This window comes from Hyla sarda, chromosome 5 (assembly GCF_029499605.1).
Source record: "Hyla sarda isolate aHylSar1 chromosome 5, aHylSar1.hap1, whole genome shotgun sequence".
Taxonomy (NCBI): Eukaryota; Metazoa; Chordata; class Amphibia; order Anura; family Hylidae; genus Hyla; species Hyla sarda.
In genome coordinates, this window is record NC_079193.1 from 204,510,753 (window position 1) to 204,534,168 (window position 23,416).

The window sequence follows — 23,416 nt, forward strand, 5'->3', positions numbered from 1 at the left end:
AAAAAGGAATTACAAGATACTGCAACATTCTTTGATTTGCATATATATATATATATATATATATATATATATATATATCTATCTATCTCTATCTCTTAGGTGTTCCGCATGGGTCCTCAAACTTTTTAAACGGGGGGCCAGTTCACGGTCCCTCAGACCGTTGGAGGGCCGGACTATAGATAACAAAACATGAATAAATTCCTATGCACACTTATATATCTCATTAGTGGACTACCACTTTAAGTACACAGCACAGTTCCCCCCACATTAGGTTGGCAGTATAGATCCCCCCACATTAGGTTGTAGTTCCCCCACATTAGGGTTGGCAATACAGTTCCCCCACATTAGGGTTGGCAGTACAGTTCCCGTACAGTTCCCCCACATTAGGGTTGGCAGTACAGTTCCCCCACATTAGGGTTGGCAGTACAGTTCCCCCACATTAGGGTTGGCAGTACAGTTCCCCCACATTAGGGTTGGCAGTACAGTTCCCCCGCATTAGGTTGGCAGTATAGTTCCCCCACATTAGGTAGTAGTTCCCCCCCACATTAGGTGCAGTATAGTTCACCCACATTAGGTTGTAGTTCCCCCACATTAGGTGCAGTATGTTCCCCCACATTAGGTGCAATACAGTCCCCCACATTAGGCTGGCAGTATAGTTCCCCCACATTAGGTGCAATATAGTCCCCCCCATTAGGCTGGCAGTATAGTTCCCCCACATTAGGTGCAATATAGTCCCCCACATTACGTGGGCAGTATGTTCCCCCACAGTAGGTGCAATATAGTCCCCCACATTAGGTACAGTATAGTTCCCCCACATTAGGTGCAGTATAGTTCCTCCACATTAGGTGCAGTATAGTCCCCCACATTAGGCTGGCAGTATGTTCCCCCACATTAGGTGCAATATAGTCCCCCACATTACGTTGGCAGTATAGTTCCCCCACATTAGGTGCAGTATAGTCCCCCCATATTAGGTGCAATATAGTCCCCCCACATTAGGTGCAATATAATCCCCCACATTAGGCTGGCAGTATAGTTCTCCCACATTAGGTGCAATATAGTCCCCCACATTAGGCTGGCAGTATAGTTCCCCCACATTAGGCTGGCAGTATAGTTCCCCCACATTAGGCTGGCAGTATAGTCCCCCTAATTACGTTTGCAGTATAGTCCCCGACATTAGGTGCAGTATGTTCCCCCACATTAGGTGCAATATAATCCCCCACATTACGTTGGCAGTATAGTTCCCCCACATTACGTGCAGCATAGTCCCCTACATTAGGCTGGCAGTATAGTCCCCCAAATTACGTTGGCAGTATGTTCCCCCACAGGCATACAGCCTCCAGTTCCCCCACAGGCATACAGTATGGCTGGAGGCTGTATGCCTGTGTACTGCCCCATTTCAGTGTTCCGACCACTGCTCTGGCCATAGCAGGACCGGAGGATCGGTGGTCAGAACACCGAAGGGACGCGCCACTGATAAACACTTACCTACTACCAGCGCACGCATCCTTGCTTCTTCTCCGCGCTCGGTTGCCATAGGCGCATGCATGGGACGTCAGTGACGTCACTGCGTGCGCCTGCTCCCAGCGGTCCCTGCATTTTTAAAGTAAACGCGGGCCGCAGGGACTTCACAGAGGCATCCTTGTGTTCCGAAAGCATCTTTTGTAACACAGGGATGTCCTAAGGCAAAAACACCCGGCAGGCTGGGTAAATGCGCTCCACGGGCCGCATGTGGCCTGCGGGCCGTAGTTTGAGGACCCCTGGTGTTCAGTGACAATAAAAGGCTAATTTTGAATACTTTTATGCTTTTTAGCCTGTAAAAATCGCAGGACTTCAAAAAGGCAAATGTTTTTGCCTTTTCTTTATTAAATAAACTGTCAAGCTACAGTATTTTCACTCCCAATATATTAGAAACATGTGTCAAATTATATTTTCTAGTTGTAAACATCAAAAATTCCAGTTGATAGATGATTTAAGTCATCGGCCTTTGTAAGAGATCTGCTTTGAAACCTCTTGAGCATTACATTAACCTTTCTAAATGATATGGTATGCAAATAAAAGGAATCTTGTAAGCTCCGAAAAAACAGGTCAGCACACTAAAGCAAGCAAGATCTTAGAAATGATAAGCAACACCTACCGTACATTTCTGGTGTGGAGGTGATTGAACACCAAGAAACCTTATCACCGACTCCCAAAACATGGCAAAACTATAGAGATTTAAGAGCACCCTCCAGGAATTCCATGGGAGGATGATATTTATGTCGGGATAAGGGAATGATGAGAGGTATATTTGCAAACTGTGAGCTTATCTCTGTGACAACATCCCATCATAAATTATCTGTGAATGGTGGTTGGAGATTTTTTTTCTAGAGCTGCTGGGAATATAAGCAGGCTTAATGTGTCAGCCGCATGAGGCTGCACACATCGTGCCAGGCTGTCAATGACAAAACATGGCTTTAGATGCACAGCCAGAAAATATTTCACATGGTTTCTAAATGCTCACTTACACCAGCAAAACATTCTAATCACAGTAGAATCTAGGTTAAACTGATAATAGATTATTAACAAGATAGGATTGATCTACCATAACTTCAATCAATATAATAATAATAATAATAATATACTTTAGTACACAATATAAACAGAAAATGTTTTTGTAATGTGGTGTATTAGTTTTTTTTTATAATATTAAAAAACAAACAAAAACAACAAAGAAAAAAAAAAAGCCTTTCCTTGGAGGAGACTCTCTTCCTTTCTGTATACTGCATACAGACAGTGATTCAAGATGTACATACTTTACAGCAGCTACAAGGATTAGGATGTCATTTTTTTAAACTGTCAATGGCCTGATAACAGTTGCCACAAAGTGATGTATTTGACGAGAAAAGCATCCAGGACCTTATCTCTGTGGGTACTGTTGCTATTGTTCCTTTCCTAGGCCTCTAGCAGTACAATGAAGCTATCATCTAATCGCCTGCCTTCATCTGACACAGTCTACACAGCAAAGCTAGTAAGTGAACTGCAGAAAATGGGAAATAATCAGCTAACAAGGTATCCCTGAGTGGCCAAAAACTGGATTAGAAAACCATGTGTCATATTTTATAATGTTCCAGCAGTAGAATAAACTAGTCCCCTAGTAAGCTCTGTTTGCATTTGATTTAATAGGTTTTGTCAGGGTTTCCATGACATTAAGCACTGTACATGTTATCAAAATACCAGAATCCCAACAGTCCCTACTGACATCAAAAGGGTATGTTATCATTTACCAGAATCTTTTTGACAGATGTGGCATAACATGGGTTTTGTTATAAACAGGAACAAGATGCTAGCATCAAGAGACCTGTATAGATGTATTTGCAAATATTTGTCTCATCAGGAACCCAGGCATGTATTTTTTTTTTAAACTCCATGGTCCTTTCCAATGCTTTTTGTTATAAGTGCCCACAAGTCCTTCAGCACAGCAAGAGCTAGGTTAAGTCTCATCCATGTCCTCTTTATTAAGTTGCTGACAGTTAAATAGGGTTATATAGTTCTTAAGTTTGAAAAAAGACAAGAGTCCATAGAATTTAACCTATAACCCTATTTTACTCTACTGTGCTGATCCAGAAGGCGGCTAGGCCGATGAATGAGAGATGAGCTGGACATGCCTCCACTTTTGCCACGTTGGAACCTCGGTGAATCCTCCACAGTCGGGAAGAACTCCAGGGTGCAATTGGAGAATTTCCCAATTGCGCCCTGGAGTTTGTCCCAACTATGGAGGCTTCAACGAGGTTTGGCTATTGGACCTCTTTGGACATTTATCGACACTGCCAAATCCCCCTGTGGATGGCTGTGGCTGGATGTTTGCGCTGGATATCGTGGTCCTGCAGACACAGTTGTGTCAAGGCCTTATTGGTGTTGTGCCCAGACCTTTTTCTGGTGTTTTGCCCACAGTGTAACACTATCAGGTGAGCAGTACTTTATCCCACCACCTAACACCGTAGTTTTATACCATATTAATGGCACTTAGAGCGCCATTTGCTTAGTTCTCCTTTTTTCTATCCAATTGCTACTTTTGCCATGTTGGGGAACGTGCCCTGGATACTTGATCCTCATTTGCATAAATAACAAAAATGTTTATATATTGCTGATGGAAAGTACTATGAAAAAAAAAAAAAAAAAAAAAAATGCCGTGAATCCTGATGACTAGCTTATACACACCCTTTATCTCCATATAGGTCAGTTTTAATGCTAAAGCTCAAAGTATAGATGAGCAACAAGGTAAATATAATTTCATATTCTCAAGATGCAGTAATATTACCCGGATAACCTACCATCAAGAATTTCTAATGGCCAGGAATCTTTTAAGAACAGTATTGGAATTCTGGTGTCAGCCTGTGAATGTCCCCCAAGTTTAAACTATATCCATAATGAGTCCCTACTGAGCTGATCCAGAGGAAGACAAAAAACCCTCATACTAAAAGGCAAAAATTCCTTCCCGACTTCAAATAAATCCGAATAAATCCCTGGATCAACGTTCTGTCCTTATAAATCTAGTATACATAACCAGCAATGTTATTACTCTCCAAAAATGCATCCAGCCCCTTTTGAATTATTTTACAGAGTTCCCCATGACAACCTCCTCTGCCAGAGAGTTCCATAGTCTCACTGCTCTTACAGTAAAGAACCCCCATCTGTGCTGGTGTAGAAACCTTCTTTCCTCAAGACGTAGAGGATGCCCCCTTGTTATAGATACAGTCCTGGGTATAAATAGATCATGGGAGAGATCTCTGTACGGTCCCCTGATATATTTATACATAGTTATTAGGTCGCCCCTGAGCCTTCTTTTATCTACACTAAATAACCCAAATTCTGATAATCTTTCTGGGTACTGCAGTCCCCCCATTCCCCGTATTACCCTGGTTGCCCGTCTTTGAACCCTCGCCAGCTCCACTATATCTTTTTTGTACACTGGTGCACAGTACTGTACACAGTATTCCATGTGTGGTCTGACTAGTGATTTGTACAGCGGTAGAATTATTTCCTTGTCGTGGGCATCTATGCCCCTATTGATGCACCCCATGATTTTATTTGCCTTGGCAGTAGCTGCCCGACACTGGTCACTACAGCTAAATTTACTATTAACTAAGACTCCCAAGTCCTTTTTTAAATCAGTCGTCCCAAGTGTGCTCCCATTTAATACATAATCCAAGCCCGGATTTTTCCTCCCCATGTGCATTACCTTACATTTATCAGTGTTGAACTTCATCTGCCACTTCCCAGCCCAAACCTCCAACCTATCCAGATCCATTTGTGCACTGTCCTCTATAGTGTTTACCACTTTACAGAGTTTAGTATCATCTGCAAAGATTTCTACTTTACTATTCAACCCCTCCACAAGGTCATTAATGAATATATTAAATAGAATAGAACCCAAAACTGACCCCTGTGGTACCCCACTAGTAACAGTCACCCAATCAGAATAAGTACCATTAATAACAACCATCTGTTTCCTATCACTGAGCCAGTTACTTACCCACTCACACACATTTTCCCCCAGTCCAAGCATTATCATTTTATGTACCAACCTTTTATGAGGCACTATATCATATTCTTTGGAAAAACCCAGATATACGACATCCAGCAATTCCCCCTGGTCCAGTCTGGAGCTCACCTCCTCATAAAAGCTGATCAGTTTAAATTGACAGGACCGATCCCTCATAAACTTATGCTGGACCCTCACTAAAACATGCATGGAGCCTTACTGAAAGCTACACAGACTGAAAGCTACATAGACTGAAAGCTATACAAACTGAAAGCTACACAGAGCCGGAGGTCTTCTATTCATCACAACGCTGCAACGATGTGATATCGGAGTGGTCCCCGAACAAGCTTCAGTGATGTCATTTTCCTGCTGGGAGATTGCACTATGTGAGTGAGAATAAAGGTAAGATACAGAGCTATTTTTTAAGGGTGGGAGGAGTGTTAGGGTGAGTTAGGTAACATAGCCTGAGTTAGTTTAGAAAAGTTTATTTGGTGACAGTTACTCTTTAATCATGTAACAATCACCATTTTGATTCCCAAATGTGTGCATCCTGTGACACTACTAATACACGTACCCCTTTTACATGTTCAAACAATAAAGTCACTATAACAGGAAGTCATTACTAGATCAGGAGAAGGAGGCATAAATCACACACAAAAGCTGGATCTAAAGATGTAAATGCCCAATAGCAGAATAGGCTGGGTTCACACCACGTTTTGTTAAATACGGTTCCCGTATACGGCTGGGAGGAGGGGGGGCGGGGCTTTATCGCGGCGCCCGCACTCAGCCGTATTCAGGAACCGTATTTAATGTATGTCTATGAGCCGACCGGAGTGAACCGCAGCCTCCGGTCGGCTTCGTTTTGGGCTGTATGCGGTTTTCCGACCGTAGGCAAAAACGCGGTCGACCACGTTTTTGCCTGCGGTCGGGAAACCTCATACAGCCCAAAACGAAGCCGACCGGAGGCTGCGGTTCACTCCGGTCGGCTCTTAGACATACATTAAAGGGGTATTCCATGAAAAAACTTTTTTTTATATATCAACTGGCTCCAGAAAGTTAAACAGATTTGTAAATGACATCTATTAAAAAATCTTAATCCTTTCAATAATTATCAACTGCTGAAGTTGAGTTGTTGTTTTCTGTCTGGCAACAGTGTGCAGTTCCCGAGACAAGCAGAGATGTCAGCAGAGAGCAGAGTAGAAGAGGTTTGCTATGGGGATTTGCTTCTAAACTGGGCGGTTCCCGAGACACGTGTCATCAGAGAGCACTTAGACAGAAAAAAACTGCTCAACTTCAGCAGCTCATAAGTACTGAAAGGATTAAGATTTTTTAATAGAAGTAATTTACAAATCTGTTTAACTTTCTGGAGCCAGTTGATATATAAAAAAAAAGTTTTTTCCTGGATAACCCCTTTAAATACGATTCCCGAATACGGCTGAATGCGCCACAATTAAGCCCTGCCCCCCTCCTCCCAGCCGTATACGGGAACCGTATTTAACAAAAAGTGGTGTGAACCCAGCCTTACAACGCATTTTATTGATATCTAGAAAGGTTGTACAAGTGAAAGCTTGTATATACCTTTGTATATTCAAGTAAATCAAGTTATTTTGTTAAACAGATGGTAACATTTAATATCTATCAAGACAGACTACCACCCCGTGTAAGCCACCAAAACATAAGCCCTACATTGAACCAGCGCTCAAATGGCAAACACTTGTGCAACCTGGACTGACATATCAGTGCAGACATCATCCAAAAAGACAGAAGAAGGATCAGATAGTTAGTAATGACAAGAACCATGTCAGGAAAATGTCAGCTATGTCACCAGAGAGTAGCGTAGTCTTCAATAAAACGTTACAAAAGCTGCAGAAATCTGAATGATGTCAACCTTGGAAATAATAGGAAACAAGCAGTCAGCGCAAAATAAAGCAGATTTAATTTCCAGATCGTTTATTCTGATCAGAACTAATGGACTTGAAATGGGTAAAAATACATTGATGTTAAGACATGGAGATGGATGCTAATTTATTTATTTTTTATGTTTTATGAAGGTTTCAAAAAGTAATTGCTGAAGCTTCCGTGAGATGAATTAAACGTTAACCAGCCCATGCAGCACATAAGGCTTTTCTATCTTCCAATCCCCTCCGATGTGTATTCCCATAAAACTAATCTCACTTGTAAACAAGCTTTTCACTTCAGGTTAGGAAATACAAGATCAGAGATAAATCACAGCGAGGAGAAGTGACAAACATTTTGAAATAATCACCCTTCTTCCTGCAAATTGGACTCAAGCTTTGGAAGCTGCCTATCCTTCAAGAGGGAGGAGAGGAGAGAGGAAAAAATAAAATAAAAGGGCATTTGACACAACAGTCACGCTGGATTTCATTCTGTAATCTTACATTTTGAGCCCATCAGCACTGTAAAAGACTTCAAAGGAAGCCCCATATCTGAAGAGGGATGTTACAGGCTACGAGCACAGAAACATGCCCTGTAGTTATCAAAGAAAATATGACAGTTTAGCAGTGCGGTGCCACAGTACGACAAGAGTTTTAAATACAAACACGTCTCTGCACTTAGAATCAGAAGGAGGGCTGTGTTGTCTTATTTCTTTCAACAGACTTCACTAGGAGTACCACAAATAGAAAAGCTTCAGGCTCCACGGCTTACCATGCCACTATGTGACCCATGAGGTTTACCTACATGGCTGATCTTGAATAAAGCTTTACAAAATAACAAAAAAAAAAAAAAAGAATGAGCTTAGGAATACCAATATCACGATTTATGTCCACATGGATGTAAATCTACACAGATGAACACCCTTTTGCTGCCAGGACAATTTTCAATGTACATTCTGAATTCTTAAATAAAAAATAAATAAAAAAATAAACGTATATTATACTCCTATACCCAGGGTAACCAACATGCGGCCAACGGGCCAAATTCAGCCTGCCCCACCCCAGTATTCTGGCATTATTTAAAAGATAGGATTCTGGTCTATGATATGAAAAAACATACTGCTAAAATCTTCTGCTTTGAAATTTTTATATATGCTTAAATACCATTTTTTTGTGCAAAATGTGTTCATAATAGCAGTAATATAAAACATAGCCACAATATAAAACACATCACAAAATGCAAACAACTAAACACTGCCTTTGTATGCCCTGCCAATCCTGTTGGACTTGTAGTACTAATGCTAGTATGTTTGGTGGGAAGTAAGGCGCAGCTCTGCACTCAGACAAAAGCAAGTATTCCTCCGGATCAACAAACAGATGAAGTGGCGTCTTGAGCGGCGTTCAAGGATGCATGCAGGAGATCTATCCCACAGAAGAGGACAGCTACATTCAGCACCACAATCAGTAATGATTCAGAGCATCTCCTTTTTGTCAAGCGGTTACTATGATATCTAAGCTCTATTATGATATGACCGTGTAATGGTTAAAATGCAAATATACATTGGTTTCTTATTACTGTGGCTGCTAAACCATGTAGAGAGTTGTAGTTTTACAACACTATCCTAGGATAATGCAATTAGTATTGCAACACTAAACAGTTTTATGTTAGAATGACAACTGCTTGACAGTAAGGGTACGTTCACACCATCATAACTCGCAGCAGGGAAATCCGTTGCAAGTAACGCTACAATTTACTTTTAAACTGCTGAAGGACAAACCCACGTTCACACGATCGTACCCCAAGGCACCATTCGCACTACAGAGATTCAGGTCAGAATCTACTTACAGCAGCCTCTCATTGATCTTACTAAACATTTTACTGCTCTGTTTTCATGTCGAAAGTTCTGTCATGTTCTCTTGGAAATTTCACCGGAAGATTAAAGCCCCGTCTGCCAATGGGGCAGTGACATAAATGCCCCGAATCAGTGCTTATTTTGTGGAGAATTTTACAGCAGAAATACTGTAAGCATTGGAGATAAAAGTCCTACCGACTAATGGGCTTTTCAGAGTGGATTTGAACCTGGATCCACGGCAGAAGTTGCACTATGGCATTTCCAACATGTGAACAGAGCAGGAGAATCTCATTGCATACAGGAGGCTTCGGCTGAATGTCCATAGACCTCAGGAAAAGTTTGATGGACACTCCACAGGCAGCAGGCGCTAACAGAACAAGACTGCTAGGAAATGTGCTGTCTCAATGCATTTCCAAGCCGAGTCCGCAGAAAAAAAATCTACATGTTTGTTCTTACTGCAGAACCTGGAATTAGAATTTCTGTGGCAGTGGTGCTGGCATGAGTGGGTGCTTCAGACGAGCAGCGGGTGCTTTGGATGTTGGCTGGCTAGTAACTTTCTTGCAGCGGGCAGAACAGCGCCCCCATCAAGAGGGCGCTCTAGGCAGCTGCCTATTTTGCTTATAGGCAGGACTGGCCCTGGGTTTTTGTCCTGTCAGCATAGCGTGCCACAGTATGTACGTAGAGGCACATGGACTCTTGTCTATGCATATACTGTATAAACTGGGGCTCAATACTTGCCTTGCCCCTTTTTGGAGACGGCCACCTCCTTAGAGAACCACATTTTACATGCAAATTTGGGTGGTCATCTTAAAAAAGGTTTCACTGTAGATACATTAGCATTGCTTGAGGAAGTTGTGCTTAACTGCTTAATGGAAACTTTTGGTGCAGACATGGAAGCGTGAATTTTTATAGACTTTTACAGCCACAGTGTGCCGTACGTGTATCCCTTACATCCTCGGCCTACCCATGTAATACAAAATACAATATATAATATTATATTTCATTTTAGCTCAGTACTTCCTGCTCAAATAAGTTTCTTTGCTTTAATTTATCATTGCAAAATCCTGTGCTGGTTTCTTATTAGAGAGAAATATAGGTATTAAAGATTTCTTTTTTTTTTTTATTCCTTCTCTCAGGTTGCGTTGTGGGTCTTTAGTGATGTTTCATAAATCAGCTCTAAAACTGCACTTTCGAAATTTCTGCAGTATTTGTTTCTTGGTTATATGTCAGAAGCAAGCGAAAAGCACAAACTATTGTATAGTCTGCCGTATTTCTTCGTGCAAATTCCAAGGTTAGCCTGTCTGCTAGAAAAGGGAAAGCGATTAAACATATCCTAAATTCTGCAAGAGCACAAAAATACTAAGAAAAAAAAGTGCAGATGCTAACACCAGCAAATGCATTTATTTCATTGTCCTTGCAACCTAAGACAAGGACATTCAGAAACTGCCTCTGTATGTATGAATGAGACACAGTATCTGCATATAACCAGTGCAAGCAAAATCCATTATAACCAGTTTGTGTGGATCACTAAATTATTTGGATTCTAAAGAAGTTAGTTTCTGGGTTAAGAAGAAGCACATACTGATGAAAATGTAAATTCTGAAATGCCAATGCCAGCCCTTGGTATTGGTATATTAATTATGTGTGATAATTGCCCAGATGGCATTGCTATGTTGCTAACTGCATCAGTAATGTTCCAGCCTATTTTCTTAAAAATGTCTGACAGCTAAATTTAAAAGAAAAATGAAGAAACAGTAGAACCGGTTTAACAGCTTTAGGGACAGAGAGCAATATAGAGACTGCGATAGAAAAAATTCTTCATTATATTGAAGCTTTTAAGAGTCCTCTGCTATAGAAAGCACACCATACTGAAAATGTTAAGTTCTATATAATGATTTAAACCTGAACAGCTTTACTACTGAGTGATAAAAAAGGCAAAGATTTAAGCAGGAGCTAAATTAAAAATACTGTACCAAATACAACATCCCAAAATGATAGCAGCCCCTTCTGTTAGAGCAGTTAACGTAGCTACGTAAAAGCCAATTTTATGCACCTGCTAGTAAATAAGGTAAGAAAAAACAAAAAACACTGTATTTTCAAAGCATAATTTTGTAAAATCGTAGTGAAACATTTTATGTTATATGAGTAAAAAATCAGTAACGTAAAATATAATTTAGCAGCATAAAGTATAACTATGAGTTTCAGCTGGTGGCATGCAAATCCTGAGGCCTACACACTGTTCGGAGCCACCTGGTGCAGGTCCCAAGAAGCCCATACTACCTCCCCAACATGTGCCGTGTGTGATAAAAGTCTTGCTGAATGTGTCAAAGGCTTTTGTTTGGAAGTGCTGATCTATCTACTGCCCTTTGTGTTCAAGACAAACACAGAAGTCAGGTGGTGGTTGCTACAAAGATCAGCTCTTTGCCTAATGAAAAACTCGATCAGCCAAAACATGGTCAAGGCCAACATTCATCCAGGTTCGTCTAGCACTTGTTCTAAATAAATACTTGTTGGAATAAATAAACTTGGTGCTGGATGAATTATGGTGTGAGCAGTTCACCATCGCCAATGTGGTTGCAGCATTCAGCACACCATGGGAGCAGAGTATGGACCAGGATAGAGGACTCTTCCAATTATTGGCCAATTTTGGGTAAGCTGGCCATAGCTTTGTCTTTTTCTGGCATCGAACAGGGGTATAAATAGGACACTGGGTGATAGGATTATGCAGGCAATGAACAGCAGGATTAATTGACCAGTGAGCGGTGAATACAAGTAAACAAAAATAATATGATTAATTGGGCACAGAATGTCAGGATTACTAAACAATTAACAAAGGGATTAAGACTGAGTTCACATGTTACTACTGCGGTGCAGCCAAAACTACACTGACTTACATTTCCGTGATTTATTAAATCTGACAGCAGCTAAAAGCATTTTGATTGTTAGTGGCTGTGCAGTATCAAGGCAAAAATGGGTGCTGCCATTCTGAACAGTCATGATATCATGGATAATAAAGTTTAAAGGGGTACTCCGGTGGCAATCTTTTTTTTTTTATTTTTTTTTTAAATCCACTGGTGCCAGAAAGTTAAACAGATTTGTAAATTACTTCTGTTAAAAAAAATCTTAATCCTTCCACTACTTATTAGCTGCTGAATACTACAGAGGAAATTATTTTCTTTTAGGAACACAGAGCTGTCTGCTGACATCACGAGAACAGTGCTCTCTGCTGACATCTCTGTCAATTTTAGGAACTGTCCAGAGCAGCATATGCATGCAATGGGGATTTTCTCCTACTCTGGACAGTTATTAAAATGGACAGAGATGTCAGCAGTGAACACTGTGCTTGTGATGTCAGCAGAGAGCTCTGTGTTCCATAAAGAAAATAATTTCCTCTCTAGTATTCAGCAGCTTATAAGTACTGTAAGGATTAAGATTTTTTAATAGTAGTAATTTACAAATCTGTTTAAGGTTCTGGCACCAGTTGATTAAAAAAATAAAATAAAAATAAAAAAAGAAGAGGTTTTCCACCAGAGTACCCCTTTAATGAATCTCAAATAGATCAGTTTAAAAAGTGCAACATTAAACTGGTGCCACAAACACTGCAATGTTCGGCGAAGGGAGGCACAGCTCACACTGGGCGGTCTGGTTACCAAACAATGGCCAGCAAGTTCTGTGCACACTATTAACCCCTTAAGGACTGAGCCCTTTTTCACCTTAAGGACATTTTTTGCAATTCTGACCACTGTCACTTTAAACATTAAGAACTCTGGAATGCTTTTAGTTATCAATCTGATTCAGAGACAGTTTTTTCGTGACATATTCTACTTTAACATAGTGGTAAAATTTTGTGGTAACTTGCATCCTTTCTTGGTGAAAAATCCCAAAATTTGATGAAAAATTTGAAAATTTAGCATTTTTCTAACTTTGAAGCTCTCTGCTTGTAAGGAAAATGGATATTCAAAATATATATATTTTTTATTCACATATGCAATATGTCTACTTTATGTTTGCATCATAAAATTGACGTGTTTTTACTTTTGGAAGACACCAGAGAGCTTCAAAGTTCAGCAGCAATTTTCCAATTTTTCACAAAATTTTGAAACTCGCTTTTTTTCAGGGACCAGTTCAGGTTTGAAGTGGATTTGAAGGGTCTTCATATTAGAAATACCCCATAAAAGACCCCATTATAAAAACTGCACCCCCCCCAAAGTATTCAAAATGACATTCAGTCAGCGTTTTAACCCTGTAGGTGTTTCACAGGAATAGCAGCAAAGTGAAGGAGAAAATTCACAATCTTCATTTTTTATACTCGCATGTTTTTGTAGACCCAATTTTTGAATTTTTACAAGGGGTAAAAAGGAAAAAATTTTTACTTGTATTTGAAACCCAATTTTTCTCGAGTAAGGACATACCTCATATGTCTATGTTAATTGTTCGGCGGGCGCAGTAGAGGGCTCAGAAGGGAAGGAGCGACAAATGGTTTTTGGGGGGCATGTCACATTTAGGAAGCCCCTATGGTACCAGGACAGCAAAAAAAACCACATGGCATACCATTTTGGAAACTAGACCCCTCGGGGAACATAACAAGGGGTAAAGTAAACCTTAATACCCCACAGGTGATTCACGACTTTTGCATATGTAAAAATAAAATAAAAAAAATTTCCCTAAAATGCTTGGTTTCCCAAAAGTTTTACATTTTTTAAAAAGGGTAATAGCAGAAAATACCCCCCAAAATTTGAAGCCCAATTTCTCCCGATTCAGAAAACACCCCATATGGGGGTGAAAAGTGCTCTGCTGGCGCACTACAGGTCTCAGAAGAGAAGGAGTCACATTTGGCTTTTTGAAAGCAAATTTTGCTCTGGGGGCATGCCGCATTTAGGAAGCCCCTATGGTGCCAGGACAGCAAAAAAAAAACAAAAAACATATGGCATCACATTTTGGAAACTAGACCCCTCAGGGAACGTAACAAGGGGTTAAGTGAACCTTAATACCCCACAGGTGTTTCACGACTTTTGCATATGTAAAAAAAAATTTTTTTACCTAAAATGCCTCTTTTCCCAAAAATTTTACATTTTTAAAAAGGGTAAAAGCAGAAAATACCCCCCAAAATTTGTAACACAATTTCTCCCGAGTACGGCGATACCCCATATGTGACCCTAAACTGTTGCCTTGAAATACGACAGGGCTCCAAAGTGAGAGCGCCATGCGCATTTGAGGCCTAAATTAGGGACTTGCATAGGGGTGGACATAGGGGTATTCTACGCCAGTGATTCCCAAACAGGGTGCCTCCAGCTGTTGTAAAACTCCCAGCATGCCTAGACAGTCAGTGGCTATCTGGCAATACTGGGAGTAGTTGTTTTGCAACAGCTGGAGGCTCCGTTTTGGAAACAGTGGCGTACCAGACGTTTTTCATTTTTATTGGGGAGGGGGGTTGTATAGGGGTATGTGTATATGTAGTGTTTTTTACTTTTTATTGTGTGTTAGTGTAGTGTTTTTAGGGTACAGTCGCACGGGCGGGGGTTCACAGTAGTTTCTCGCTGGCAGTTTAAGCTGCGGCAGAAAATTTGCCGCAGCTCAAACTTGCAGCCGAATACTTACTGTAATCCTTCGCCCATGTGAGTGTACCCTGTACGTTCACATTGGGGGGGGGGGGGGGGGGGAAGAAACATCCAGCTGTTGCAAAACTACAACTACCAGCATGTACGGTCTATCAGTGCATGCTGGGAGTTGTAGTTTTGCAACAGCTGGAGGCACACTGGTTGTGAAACAGAGTTTGGTAACAAACTCAGTGTTTTGCAACCAGTGTGCCTTCAGCTGTTGCCAAAGCTACAACCCCCAGCATGTACGGACAGCGGAAGGGCATGCTGGGTCTTGTAGTTATGCAACAGCTGGAGGCATACTACTTTGGCTGGGGATGCTGGGGACTGTAGTTATGCAACAGCTGGAGACACACTGGTTTGCTACATAACTCAGTGTGCCTTCAGCTGTTGCAAAACTACAACTCCCAGCAGTCACCGACAGCCAACGGGCATGCTGGGAGTTGTAGTTATGCAACCAGCAGATGCACTACTACAACTCCCAGCATGCACTTTAGCTGTTGGTGAAAGCTGGGAGTTGTAGTTACACAACAGCTGAAGGTACACTTTTCCATAGAAAAAATGTGCCTCCAGCTGTTGCAAAACAAGTCCCAGCATGCCCATAAGGGCATACTGAGAGTTGTGGTGGTCTGCCTCCTGCTGTTGCATAACTACAGCTCCCAGCATGCCCTTTTTGCATGCTGGGAGCTGTTGCTAAGCAACAGCAGGAGGCTGTCACTCACCTCCAACGATCCTCGCCGCACAGGCCAGTCCCTCGTCGTCGCCGCCGCGGCCGCCGCTCTTGGGGCCCCGATCCCAACATTGACGCCGGGGATCGGGGTCCCCAGCACCTGGGGTGCACGTCCCGCACCCGCTCACGTCCTCCGGAAGAGGGGCGGAGCGGGTTGCGGGAGTGACACCCGCAGCAGGCGCCCTGATTAGTCAGCCTGCAAGCTCTGGCTGTTCGGGGCCGTCGGAGACGGCCCCGAACAGCCTGTAATTCCGGGTCACCGGAGACCCGATTGACCCGGAATCTGCCGCAGATCGCTGGACTGAATTGTCCAGCGATCTGCGGCCATCGCCGACATGGGGGGGCATAATGACCCCCCTGGGCGATATGCCCCGATGCCTGCTGAACGATTTCAGCAGGCATCGGGCACCGGCTCCCCTCCAGCTAGCGGCGGGGGGCCGGGATTTGACAGGACGTACTCAAACGTCCTGAGTCCTTAAGGACTCGGAAAAGGGGCCGTTTGAGTACGTCCTGCCTCCTTAAGGGGTTAATCAGAAAAGGGAATGTGCATGAAACTCGGCGACTTGACCGACCAGCGTGAGCTCTCTCTTCACGCCGCAATGTGCAGAGCACATCGCACCACAAATCTGGAGTTAAGCTTTAACTCAAAATAATGGATAATTTCAATTTCGATGATACGTTATTTCTGACACCTGGGTTCTTTTCTAGAAAAAACATAAGCACTAACAAACACTGATATATCTATAATGCATTTGGAAAGTTTTCGGATTCTATCCTATCTTTTTTTTTAAACGTTTTGTTATATTGTAGCCTTGTGCTAAAATAAAATAAAGTTTAAAGTGTAACTTTGGAGGTGCCACATACACTGCAATATTCGGCAAAGGGAGGCACAGCTCACACTGGGCGGTCTGGTTACTGAGGCGATCCCATAATGAAAGGCAACATTTTTTGCTAATTTATTAAAAAGGAAAAACTTAAATATTGAATGGACATATGTATTCAGACCCTTTGCTATAACATTTGAAATTGGAGGCCTCCCATTTTTCTTGATCATCTCAGATCTTTCTACACCGTTGTTGGAGTCACCTGTGGTCAATTCAGTTGAATGTTCATTTTTGGAAAGACCTAGCCCTGTCTATATAAGGTCTCATAGCTGATTATACATATCAAAGCACAAACCAAGCCATGTGGTGTAAAGGACTACCTAAGAGACAGGACTATGTGGAGCCACAGATCTGAAGATGGTTTGAATGATTTGTTGCACTGAAAGTTCCCAAGAGCATAGTGGCTTTCATAATTCTTCAAAAGAAATACGTTTGGAACAACCAGAACCTTCCTTGAGCTGTCTGTCCATCAAACTAAGTTATCGGGGGAGGGGGGCCTTGCTAAGAAAGATAGCAGTGGCTGGGAAAGGGGGACTGGTCACGGTTGAACGAAAACTGAATGGAGGAAAGTAAAGCGATATCCTTAATATGTGTGAGATCCTGAGTGCTGTGGACCTCAGACTGAAGGTTCACTTCCACATGACAACGGCCCTAAGTACACAACAGTAGCTTAGGGACAACTCTGTGAATGTGCTTGAGTGGCCCAACCAGAGCCCTGACATTAATCCAGTTAAACATTTCTAGAGAGAGACCTGAAAATGACTGTTTACCGATAGTCACCATGCAACCTTACAGAGATTAAGATGATCTAAAGAGAAGAATGGTGGGAAATCCCAAAATGCAGTTGTGCAAATCTTATGGCATCATACTAAAGAAAACTGAAGGCTGTAATTGCTGCCAAAGGGGCTTCCACTAAATTAAGGGTCTGCATACTTAAGACAATGGAATACTTTAAAGGGGTTATCCACCATAAGGTGATTTTAGTATGTACCTGGCAGACAGTAATGGACATGCTTAGGAAGGATCTGCTTGTCTTGGGGCTAAATGGCTATGTTGTGAGATTACCATAATACTGTGGCTAGCTTTTTGTGAACTGATATTTCCTGTTTGACTTTATTTTTATTTTTTATTTAAAACAAATCCCACAATTCCATTTCCTCCCTCTCACACATCAGCCAACCCACCCATTGAAACCTAAATTAGCTCCATCTATTCAAAAGACCTGTGGTTTTCAATCAGGGTGCCTAAAGCTGTTGCATTAGTTGCAGATTGATCCCTCCACCCATTAAAGCAGACAATTCATCCCTCCACCCATTACGCTTTTTGGGGGTAAAATAGGAAAAAACGCACGTTTTACTTTTTTATTGGGGGAGGGGATTTTTCCCTTTTTTTTACTTTTACTTTTACATTTTTTTTTACACTTGAATAGTCCCCATATGGGACTATTCATAGCAATACCATGATTGCTAATACTGATCTGTTCTATGTATAGGACATAGAACAGATCAGTATTATCGGTCATCTTCTGCTCTGGTCTGCTCGATCACAGACCAGAGCAGGAGACGCAGGGAGCCGCACGGAGGAAGGAGAGGGGACCTCCGTGCAGCGTTATGAATGATCGGATCCCCGCAGCAGCGCTGCGGGCGATCCGATCATTCATTCAAATCGCGCACTGCCGCAGATGCCGGGATCTGTATTGATCCCGGCACCTGAGGGGTTAATGGCGGACGCCCGCGAGATCGCGGGCGTCGGCCATTGCCGGCGGGTCCCTGGCTGCGATCAGAAGCCGGGATCAGCCGCGCATGACACGGGCATCGCTCCGATGCCCGCGGTTATGCTTAGGACGTAAGTGTACGTCCTGGTGCGTTAAGTACCACCGCACCAGGACGCACATTTACGTCCTGCGTCCTTAAGGGGTTAAAGGGGTACTCCGCCCCTAGACATCTTATCTCCTATCCAAAGGATAGGGAATAAGATGTCAGATGTCCCCAGCAGCAGGACCCCGGGGATCGCTGCTGCAGCACCCCGCTATCATTACTGCGCAGAGCGAGATCGCTCTGCACATAATGACGGGCAATACAGGGGCCGAAACATCGTTACGTCACAGCTCCCCCCCTCGTGACGTCACGGCCCGCCCCCGTCAATACAAGTCTATGGGAAGGGGGCGTGGCGGTCGTCACGCCCCCTGCCATAGACTTGCATTAAGGGGACGGGACGTGATGTCATAAGGGGCGGAGCCATGATGTCACGCTGCTCCAGCCCCTGTATCGCCCGTCATTACGCACAGAGCGAACTCACTCTGTGCAGTAATGATGGCGGGGTGCCGTTGTGGCGATCCCCGGGGTCCCCAGCAGCGGGACCGTGGATAGGGGATAAGATGCCAGGGGCGGAGTACCCCTTTAAATAACAAAAAATGAAACATACATTATCTTCCGCTAGTTTAATTAAGGACTCCAATTTCCCCCAATAAAATTGAATACAATACAGCCGCAGGCTTGCAGAACAGGCTGCAATTAACATAATAACCACAGACAGACACAAAGCATAACAATATCTCCCAACAGAGTCCAGCGAAAACCGGTTTTGCTTTGTTTTCAATGCTGGTCCTCTTGTGAGAAAACGTAGCGAAATACACAACTATACAATTACAATAAAGTGGTGGGCATGTCACACTTCATTCAATAAAAAGTTCAATCATTTTTACCTTAAATTCCTGTAAACTAGAGATGAGCGAATCGAAGCTGACAAACCCGAATTCGTTACGAATTTCATGAAATATTCGATTCACAAAGAATGCGAATATCACGCGAATCGCTTCATTAAACTCCATTTTACAGTGTTCCAGGCTCCAGGGCAACTAAAATGGCGGATCCACATGTCAGTACATGGGGCAAGGAACACTGGGAAGGTGGAAAGGCAAGGCAGGAAGGGAAGTAGGCGGGATGACCCTGAATCACATGCAGGATGCAGCCGATCAGCAGCCAGTCACCCCTGTAATTTCACAGCCCTATACAACTGCCAGCCATTTTGCGGCTCATCATTTATTCATTACACTGCATAGAGATAGGACAGACATCGCTGCGTGTGTTACACAGAAAAGCTTGTTGCAGCAGCGTTTCACCTCTTAGTCACCTCAGCCTTCTGTAGGACACAGAGCACAGCGTTTTTGCACAGAAATTAATTCTTACTGCAGCAATTAACCCCTCAGTCACTGTGAACAGCATTTTATTACAGAGAGGGGCAAGAGAGCTGTGTGTTGCCTCAGCTGCAGAAACATTTTCACAGAAGGCGGTGCGGGGTGGGGGGGGGCATTATTGGCTTATCGGCAACGTAATTGCCGATATCGATAATTCCCAAATTTTTTTTTTTTTTTTGCGTACTGTAGCGCATTTTTCTGCCCTCATAAGTGCATACCACATACCTACATCTAAGTCATGCACTATTTTGTACCTGTCAATCTGTCAAGGGCCTAGATACTGTGAAAAGGACAGCCAAAAGTACACACCTGCTGCTGTTCTAGACAAATAATGTTTTAAGCATAGTGAAGCATATTGTACTGCCCTCATATATGCAATAAGTAAGTCAGGCAGAGTAGGGCCAGGACGTGCACAGTGGAGGGGCCTAAATTCATCAGGCGCATGCAGAGGTCGCAGCAGAGTATTGGCGTGTGGCAGCTGGAGTCGCAGCGAGAGGTCTGAGCTCCCGGTGTCAGCTAGCAGTCGTGTCTCAACCAGGGTTCCTCAGACTCAACCCTCAGTTGGCATGGCTCTCATGGCCACCTCAAGGCTCTGGCATTGTGCTGTTCTATGGTCTCCTCATGCTAATGCTTATACATCCAGGCTCTGTTATTGTGCCACCATATGGTCTTTTCATGCTGATGCTGCCGCCTCCAGGCTCTCTCATTGTGCTGCTCTATGATTTCCTCATGCTAATGCTACCACCAGCACGCTCTGTCATTCTGCCACCATATGGTCTCCTCATGCTGATGCTACCACCTCCAGGCTCTCTCATTGTACTGCAAAACATAATTAAGGTGCTGGTCCCAAGTTTCAGAAATTCCTCTGCATTAGGGTCACTTTCAGGACTCCTGATGCTGCTGCTGCCACCTTCAGACTGTCTCATTCAGCCACTATAATGGTCTCCTCATGCTTCAGCCAACTCCAGGCTGTGCAATTCAGCCACTATATGGTCTCCTCATGCTTCAGCTAACTCAAGGCTGTCCATTTAGACACTATATGGTCTCAACCATGCTGCCACAAACTCTAGGCAGTCATTCAGCCACTATATGGTCTCCTCATACAGATGCTACCTCCAGGCTCTGTCATTGTGCTGCCATGTGACATGTGACTCCTTGTTGGATTTGGTCCTCTGTACCCACACGCCGGGACCCGGGACACAAACTTGGGAGTTAAATTTCAAAATCTTCAATTTCAAGGTCTTGAATTTAAATTTAACAATCTTAAATTTCAATGGTCTCCTCATGCTTCTGCCAACTCCAAACTGTGCCATTCAGCCATTATGATATCCTCATGATTCAGCCACCTCCAAGCTGTGCCATTCTGTCACTATATAGTCTCCTCATGCTTCAGCCACCTCTAGGCTGTACCATTCAGCCACTATATGGTTTACTGATGCTGATGGTAGCACTAGTTACCATAAATCTTCAATTAAAATTTCAAAATTCATCTTTTAACCCCTTAAGGACTCAGACAATTTTATTTTTACGTTTTTGTTTTTTCCTCCTCGCCTTCAAAAAAATCATAACTTTTATATTTTCATTCACAGACTAGTATGAGGGCTTGTTTTTTGCGCGACCAGTTTTTCGTTGTAATACCATCACTCAATTTACCATAAAATGTATGGCGCAACCCAAAAAATACTATTTATGTGGGGAAATGAAAAAGAAAACTGCAATTTTGCAAATTTTGGAAGGTTTTGTTTTCAAGCCGTACAATTTACGGTAAAAATGACACGTGTTCTTTATTCTTTGGGTCAATACGATTAAAATGATACCCATGACAATATACTTTTCTATTACTGTTGCGCTTAAAAAAAAAATAGAAAACTGTTTAACCAAATTAGTACGTTTAAAATCCCCCTATTTTGAAGACCTATAACTTTTACATTTTTCCGTATAAGCGGCGGTATGAGGGCTCATTTTTGCGCCATGATCTGTACTTTTTATTGATACCATATTTACTTATATAAAACTTTTAGCTTTTAATACTTTTTTTTATAAATTTATTTGGGAATAAAAGGTTATAAAAAATCAGCTATTTTGGACTTTTTTTTTACGTTCACTATACGGTATCATTAACATTTTATTTTAATAGTTGGGATATCTACGCATGCGGCAATATCAAATATGTATATATAATATATATACACATTTTTTTTTTTTTTTTTTTTACACTTTTTGGGGGTTAAATAGGGAAAATGGGACAATTTACGTTTTTATTGGGGAGGGGTTTTTTCAAATTTTTTACTTTTATTTTTTACTTTTTTTACTTTTATTTTTACACTTTAATAGTCCCCATAGGGGACAATTTATAGCAATCATTTGATTGCTAATTCTGTTCAGTGCTATGCATAGGACATAGCACTGATCAGTATTATCGGTCATCTTCTGCTCTGGTCTGCTCGATTGCAGACCAGAGAAGAAGACCCGTGGAAGGCAGCGGAGGCAGGTGAGGGGACCTATGGCTGCCATGCTGGATGAACGGATCACCGCGGCAGCGCTGCGGGCGATCCGATCATCCCTTCAAAGTACCGCGATCTGTATTGATCACGGCATCTGAGGGGTTAATGGCAGACATCCACGCGATTGCGGATGTCCACCATTACGGGCGGGTCCCTGTCTGCTATCAGCAGCCGGGACCTGCCGCGCATGGTGCGAGCATTGCTCCGATGCTCGCGGTTATGTATAGGACGTGAATGTACATCCGGTGCTTCAAGTACCAGCTCACCAGGGGTTAATCTTAGGGATTGTCAAGCCCTAGTGTCTACTCCTGCTGCTGCCAGCTCCAGGCTGTGTTATTCAGAAACTATATGGTCTCCTCATGCTGCCAAAAACTCCACGCTGTGTCAATCAGACATTATATGGTCTCCTCATACTGATGCCACCTGTGTCATTGTGCCGCTCTGCGGCAGTGATTCTAATAGCAATGCCTGTAATCTGCATTTCATACTGAATAATAGTATTGTTTCACTACCCCAGCACCCTCCATATGCGTGTTAGAACATAGCAAAGTGTTCTACACCCCTATTGAGGCTGTCTGTAGGCCAGAAATAGCAGTTTTTAATATAGATTTGCCGCAAATAAATTTGTATCGAAACAAATTCTTTCGGAAAATTCGGCCGAATCAAATCTTTCAAATGTTTGCTCATCTCTAATGTAAACACACTATGTATTCAAGGAAACATGGAAGTTATTCTTACCTTGTTAAAAATTCAACCACAGCATCTCCTAAGAACTCCAGTCGTTCATTGTGGTTAATCCTAGGGACCAAACACTTTTGTTAGTTTTGCATTATAAATAAGGGTTCATGACCAACAAAGGACATTACACAGTAATTACAGAAAATTTTTACCTAGTGCCTTTCATAATTGGACAAGTGACTAATGCGCATGTTTCATGGTCGGGTGCGGGCTGTTATCTCATTATTTCATGACAAATGGAGGGAATAAAAGGTCTGGAGTTTTGCATTTGATTGCTGTTTGCCATCATGTGAACTCTCAACATGCTGTCTATAGATGAATCAATGTAAATGAAGGAGGCAATAATGACTGGAGTGACCAAATCTGACAGACACTTAAGAGAAGCATGGCACTGGAGAGCTGAGCCCCATCAAAAGGCCTTGAAAAGCTGCCTGATCGCGGGAGTCCCGCCGCAGCACCCTGTTTGTAATCAGTCCCCGGAACGTGTTCGCTCCGGGA

The 23,416-nt window shown here is 42.5% G+C and overlaps 1 protein-coding gene across 1 annotated transcript in view; it reads right to left on the reverse strand.

Annotated features, from left to right (window-relative positions):
• The window catches only part of DROSHA (drosha ribonuclease III), a 261,155-nt gene that overhangs the window by 96,998 nt on the left and 140,741 nt on the right, over window positions 1-23,416 (reverse strand). Inside the window, exon 20 of the mRNA XM_056520973.1 lies at window positions 22,919-22,978. Coding sequence (XP_056376948.1) covers window positions 22,919-22,978 — 60 coding nt within the window. The remainder of the gene's footprint in view (window positions 1-22,918; window positions 22,979-23,416) is intronic.